The 6,705-nt window shown below is 48.9% G+C and overlaps 1 protein-coding gene across 1 annotated transcript; it reads left to right on the top strand.

Moving 5' to 3' along the window:
• The first annotated feature begins 433 nt into the window (after positions 1-433).
• Positions 434-3,606, top strand: LOC115307985. The gene is made up of 4 exons (XM_029964745.1): positions 434-458; positions 607-1,045; positions 1,702-3,517; positions 3,548-3,606. Exons 1-3 carry the CDS (start codon positions 434-436, stop codon positions 3,500-3,502), a joined length of 2,265 nt encoding a protein of 754 aa, XP_029820605.1. The 3' UTR covers positions 3,503-3,517; positions 3,548-3,606.
• Positions 3,607-6,705: the final 3,099 nt, after the last annotated feature.

Raw genomic sequence — 6,705 nt, 5'->3', positions numbered from 1 at the left:
TCAGGAGCCAGCGTCCCCCAGCTAAGGAGAGAAGGTACACTCCACGTGGCGATCTATGGTTTTACCTCCGTGAGCATGGAGAAGATATGAGGAAGTGGGATGGGAAACCCACCTCTTCCTTAGCAGCCCGGGTACGTGAACTGAAAAGAGGAACAAATACCATAAAGAACTCTTCAAGGGTGAACGTTGCTCCAGTCTCTCGTGGGCAAGACTCCAGACGGTACAGGAATGATGATACGTCTGATCCTCTTGAAGGGACCTCCAGGTCATACCCACAAGAAGAGCACAATGAGTACCATGACCAGGACTAGGGGTGCCCTGCCTCTAGCCAGGTAGAGGAGAGGGACAATCGAGTCTATTGAACTGTGTGGATTCGGTGGCCTGGCACATCAGAGCCACAAAGATATAAGGCTTTAGTGGACACTGGCGCACAATGTACATTAATGCCATCAAGATACGTAGGGGCAGAATCCATCTCTATTTCTGGGGTGACAGGGGGATCCCAACAGCTGACTGTACTGGAAGCTGAAGTGAGCCTGACTGGGAAGGAATGGCACAGACACCCCATCGTGACTGGTCCAGAGGCCCCGTGTATCCTTGGCATAGATTACCTGAGGAGTGGGTATTTCAAAGACCCAAAAGGACTTCGTTGGGCTTTTGGCATAGCTGCAGTGGAGACGGAGGAAATTAGACAGTTGAACACCTTGCCTGGTCTCTCAGAGGACCCCTCTGCTGTGGGACTGCTGAAGGTTGAAGAACAATTGGTACCGATAGCCACAGCAACAGTGCACCGTCGGCAATACCGCACCGACCGGGACTCTGTGACCCCTATACAAAAGATGATCCGTGAACTGGAGACCCAGGGGGTGGTCAGCAAGACTCGCTCACCCTTTAATAGCCCTATATGGCCAGTGCGTAAATCCAGTGGAGAGTGGAGGCTGACAGTGGATTACCGTGGACTCAATGAAGTCACACCACCCCTGAGTGCTGCTGTGCCGGACATGCTGGAGCTCCAGTACGAGCTGGAGTCCAAGGAAGCCAAGTGGTATGCCACCATTGACATAGCCAATGCCTTTTTCTCCATTCCTTTGGCAGCGGAGTGCAGACCACAATTTGCTTTCACTTGGAGAGGTGTGCAGTACACCTGGAATCGACTGCCTCAGGGGGGGAAACACAGTCCCAGCATTTGCCATGGACTGATCCAGACTGCACTGGAAAAGGGTGAGGCTCCAGAGCACCTACAGTACATTGATGACATCATTGTATGGGGGAACACAGCGGGCGAAGTCTTCAAGAAAGGAGAGAAGATAATCCAGATTCTCCTAAGAGCCGGTTTTGCCATTAAACGGAGTAAGGTCAAGGGACCTGCTCAGGAAATTCAGTTCCTAGGAGTGAAGTGGCAAGATGGACGCCGCCTAATTCCAATGGAGGTGATTAACAAAATAGCAGCCATGTCCCCACCAACCAGCAAGAAGGAAACACAGGCTTTTCTAGGCGCTGTGGGCTTTTGGAGGATGCATATCCCCGAGTATAGTCAGATTGTAAGCCCTCTCTACCTTGTGACACGGAAGAAAAATGATTTCCAGTGGGGCCCCGAACAACAACAAGCCTTTGAACAAATTAAACAGGAGATTGCCCATGCGGTAGCCCTTGGGCCAGTAAGGACAGGACAGGACGTGAAGAACGTGCTCTACACCGCAGCCGGGGAGAATGGCCCTTCTTGGAGCCTCTGGCAGAAAGTGCCTGGGGAGACCCGAGGACGACCGCTGGATTCTGGAGTCGGGGATACAAAGGATCTGAAGCCAGCTATACACCAACTGAGAAAGAGATCCTGGCTGCCTATGAAGGAGTTCGAGCTGCCTCAGAAGTAATCGGCACCGAAGCGCAGCTCCTGGCACCCCGACTACCAGTGCTGGGCTGGATGTTCAAGGGAAGAGTTCCTTCCACACATCATGCCACCGATGCCACATGGAGTAAGTGGATGGCCCTGATCACGCAGCGAACCCGGATAGGGAATCCTAATCGCCCTGGGATTCTGGAAATTATCACCAATTGGCCCGAAGGTGAGAGTTTCGGACTATCCTCTGAAGAAGAGGAGGAGAAGGTGACACGGGCTGAGGAGGCCCCACCATATGACAAGCTACCCGCAGATGAAAGGCGATATGTGCTCTTCACGGATGGCTCCTGCCGCATTGTAGGGACAAACCGAAAATGGAAGGCAGCTGTATGGAGTCCCACACGGCGAGTTGCAGAAGCGACTGAAGGACAAGGTGGGTCAAGTCAGTTTGCAGAGCTTAAAGCCGTTCAGTTGGCTTTGGATATAGCTGAACGAGAGAAGTGGCCAAGACTCTATCTCTACACTGACTCATGGATGGTGGCCAATGCTCTGTGGGGATGGCTGGAAAGATGGAAAAAGGCCAACTGGCAGCGCCAAGGGAAACCCATCTGGGCGGCGGAGATGTGGCAGGACATCGCTGGCCGGGTAGAGAAGCTGAGTGTGAAGGTCCGTCACGTAGACGCTCATGTAGGCAAGAAACGGGCTAATGAGGAGCATCGTAACAACGAGCAGGCAGACCGAGCTGCCAGGATTAAAGTCTCTCAGGTAGATCTGGATTGGCAGCACAAAGGAGAATTATTTCTGGCTCGATGGGCCCATGACACCTCCGGTCACCAGGGGAGAGATGCAACATACAGATGGGCTCGTGACCGAGGGGTGGACTTAACCAAGGACATTGTCTCACAGGTCATCCATGACTGTGAGACATGTGCTGCCATCAAGCAGGCCAAGCGGGTGAAGCCTCTATGGTATGGGGGACGGTGGTCAAAGTACAGGTATGGGGAAGCCTGGCAAGTTGACTACATCACGCTCCCCAAAACCCGCCAGGGTAAGCACTACGTACTGACCATGGTAGAAGGAAGCACTGGATGGTTGGAGACATACCCCGTGCCTCATGCCACTGCCCGGAATACCATCCTGGGCCTTGAAAAACAAGTCCTGTGGCGACACGGCACCCCAGAGAGAATTGAGTCTGATAATGGGACCCATTTCAAGAATGGCCTCGTAGACACCTGGGCCAAAGAGCACGGCATTGAGTGGGTGTATCATATCCCCTACCATGCACCAGCTGCTGGAAAAGTTGAGCGGTGCAACGGATTGCTGAAAACCACTCTGAAGGCACTGTGTGGGGAGACTCTCAAACACTGGGAGCTGCATTTAGCAAAGGCCACCTGGTTGGTCAACACCCGAGGTTCCATCAATCGAGCTGGCCCTGCCCAATCAGAACTTTTGCATACTGTAGATGGAGATAAAGCCCCCGTGGTACATATGAGAGGAATGTTAGGGAAGACTGTTTGGATTAGTCCCACCTCAAGCAAAGGCAAACCCATCCGAGGGATTGTTTTTGCTCAGGGACCTGGTTCCACGTGGTGGGTAATGCAAAAAGATGGGGAGACACGTTGTGTACCACAAGGGGACCTAATTTTGAGTGAGAATGGTCTGTAATGTTTCATTGTATATATATATATAGATAGATAGATAGATAGATAGATAGATGTATATAGTTTTAAAGGGATATAGTTTTTAAAGGGGGTTAATTTGGGCATGACATGGATGGCATAGAATAAGGGGTGGATAATGTCCTAGTTAGGACAGCTGAGATCAGTTCATCATGGTGGGTGTAACCCAAAAACTGTATTCTATAGCCTTCCATGTCATTTCCCAGAAACTAGACTATTGTTGTCAATAGACTATTCGCACCCTCTACCCATAGAGCCTGACTCCTCAGGCTATAAACTAGGTGTTAAGAGGCCTGTGAGATAGGAAGATGTTTCTGTCCTCACACCCTTTGTGAAACTCCCCGCCCTGAGGAGAGTACCAAGCATTCCTGCCTGAACTGGAGGATATATAATCTTGGAGTTTTGGAACATTTTTCAACCCACTCGTGGGATCCAGAGGACGGCTGCATCTCATCGCTCTCAACCAGACTTAGACCACCACTGGACTGCGATCACCAGTTCTGCCCAGACTGCAGCAGCTCTCCCACCAGCAGGTTCTTCCCCTCTCCCTTTACTTTGGACTCAAACAGGGCCCAAGGAACACCACTTTGCTCAGGCCCCAGGGCACTGGGTTATACATTTGGGTTTTTGTGGGTTGAGACCAATTGCTTGTTTGTATTATTGTACTTACTGTATTATTTTAATAAATTGTTATTCTGACTTATAATCTCTCCTTTGAGTTGGGTTCATTCCCCCTGCTGGTTAACTTTTAAACCAGCACAGTGACTCAAGGAGGAAGGTGGGGAGATTGTACCTCAGTGTGTCTTAACCAAAAAGGGTAGAAGGAATGTAGGCAGACAGCGCATCCTTCATTAAACAAAATAGTATATCTGAGAAAAACAACCCAGCTTTAGGGAAGGTAAGCACTCCTTCAGGTCTGAAATAGGAGCAACTATCTCACCAAGGTACCTATGGGTAAGAACAACTGGGTTTATGCTGATCCTCTGAATGATCTGAGATAAATGATAGGCTGGTATCTGCAGGGCAGGCTGGAGGAGGTGAGGAAGGGGAGGAACATTAACTAGGCAGAGGTGACAAGACTGAAAGGAGCCAGCTCATCCTTCATTCCTTTTCTTCTCCGGGGGGTCCCAGTCCTGGGAGGTCCTTCCTTGTGCTGAGGAGCAATGGAGCTGCGTCCTTGCCCCAAGCCTACAGCTCTCTCCCAGGGCAACTCACACAAGGAGAGGACTGGGAGATGCTGGGTTGGCTTTGCCTTTAAAGGAATAAGAGACATTTATGGTATTTCCAACAAGTGAAGACAAGAAGACCTAGACACAGTAGCAAGTCAGTTAGTACTGGGACACAGTCACAGGGCAGAGGACAAAGGAGGAGACAGAGGGACATCTGTTATAAGAGGGATGCCATGATGGTGAAGGAGGGAAGCAGAAGAGCTAGGGAAGACAAGGAATGACTGACAAAAGCACAGTGGAGGGGGATGAGAGAAAACATGATGAGTTGAGAGGGAGTTGTAAATGGCTGACAGATTGGGAAGCTCTCTGTAGGTGGTAAAAGGAAATTATAGAAAAGAGGACACACTTTTCTAAGAGAAAGGGAAAGATATTGCAGCTAAGAGAGAGCTTGTAAACACTGAAAGGGTTGAGGGGAAGGCACCTAAGCAATGATCCTACCAAAACAAGGCTCTGGTCTGGTCTGCCACAGCAGAAGTATTTTCTCTGACAAAAATGATTCAGGGATCCAGAAGGAGCAGTTTAATCATAAAGATACATCTAAAAATCCTTAAACATTTTTCAGTCTAAAAAGAAACCCTGAGATGCACGAACTGAAGAATTTACAAATGGGATAGGATTGGACTATCAAGAGGATTTTTTCCAAATATAAATAAATACACCAGAAATACACCACACAGAGCAATAAACATATCCTGCAAAACAGCAAAAGACACTGTACATTTTCAAAGCACTGTCTTATATCTGCAGGTAGCCCCTGGGCTGTTTTCTTGTTCCATCTTCTTTGAACAGCTGTGGAATTACAGGAAGAGAACCTGGACAAATGTCATCTCATTAGAAGACATTTAGGACTTGCGTCTATCATTCAGTATGAATTAAAACCTTGGAGATTAAATTGCCCACTGTCCCCAGGCACACACTGAGGAACATCTCAGCAGAGTTTTCACCTTGGTAGCGTGAGCTGGAGCCATTTTCTTGTCCAAAGAGTCAGCCAAAAAAGTGGTCTTAACCAGGGAAAAATTGTAAAATAGCCATATTTTGAGTATTTGCTGTAATATGTGTGCCTCTTCTCAAACTTTGGCTTTATGTCATTATTGAGTTGGAGGTTTTTAAACTATGACCCTAAATCTTACTGTCCTTACCCCTTAAATACAATAATCATACTTAATACGGAGAAGGACACTTAGCAATTGGCCTAGAGTTTTAAGACTTCTTTTCAAGGGTGTTATCAATAGTCTCCTGGCAAAAGAGCTCATGGCTTTCCTTCTGATGATGGTGCCCAAGTGACTCTGTAGTTTAAGCAAATAGCTTAGCAAATGTATTTCTAGGCAGTCATCCTCTACACCGTTCCCTGAGCAACGATGTCAGAGAAACATGGTAAATGCCCCCCAGCTCAAAGGATCCGATATATCTTCCTTCATCCTCCAAAGTCTGCGATTTTTAGTAGATGTCCAGTGCTAGTGATTCAGTACCTGCCCTTTTCCCCTTTCCACGTTGCTGAGGTCCTCACAAGGAATCCTGAAGGACAGTGGCCAAGGCTTTGCAGATAAGTACCTTTGTACATACCAGAGAGCCTAGCACTGCCTGCTACTAGTTAAGCAGGGAAAGCACTTCCATGGCTTACAGCAGTCAGACAGTGAGCTCTGTAATTCACATGGCTTTAGGTCATAAGGATAAGGGCCAAGATGGTACTTAATCCTCTGATCGAACATTCCACCTGATTTGTGAAGCGCCTCACCTGGGTCACCTGTGAGCTTGGTCTCCATCACATCCTGGGGACACAGACAAAACTTCTTGCCTGAGCAATTCCTTGGTCTCCTGGGACCATCTGTGCTGAACCTGCAAAGCTTCCCCACTCTTTCAGGGGCCACTGGCCTGTTTGCCAGCTGGGCCTCCACTCAGCTACCCTGCGTCTGCGGCAGATGGCCGGATCCACAGCCCGCGTGGTAGCTGCCAGCACCTT

The sequence above is a fragment of the Manacus vitellinus genome, unplaced genomic scaffold (genome assembly GCF_001715985.3).
Source record: "Manacus vitellinus isolate BGI_N305 unplaced genomic scaffold, ASM171598v3 scaffold_7_pilon, whole genome shotgun sequence".
Lineage (NCBI taxonomy): Eukaryota > Metazoa > Chordata > Aves > Passeriformes > Pipridae > Manacus > Manacus vitellinus.
Note: the sequence above shows the minus strand (reverse complement) of the source record. Positions and strands in the feature narration are given on the sequence as shown.

Bases quoted from the DNA above. Each gene is read 5' to 3' on its own strand.
- LOC115307985 (XM_029964745.1), top strand. From the start codon at position 434: ATGTACATTAATGCCATCAAGATAC. The intron at 459-606 runs GTAGGGGCAGAA...TCCTTGGCATAG, and splicing joins CATTAATGCCATCAAGATAC to ATTACCTGAGGAGTGGGTAT. The intron at 1,046-1,701 runs GTATGCCACCAT...TCTACACCGCAG, and splicing joins GAGTCCAAGGAAGCCAAGTG to CCGGGGAGAATGGCCCTTCT.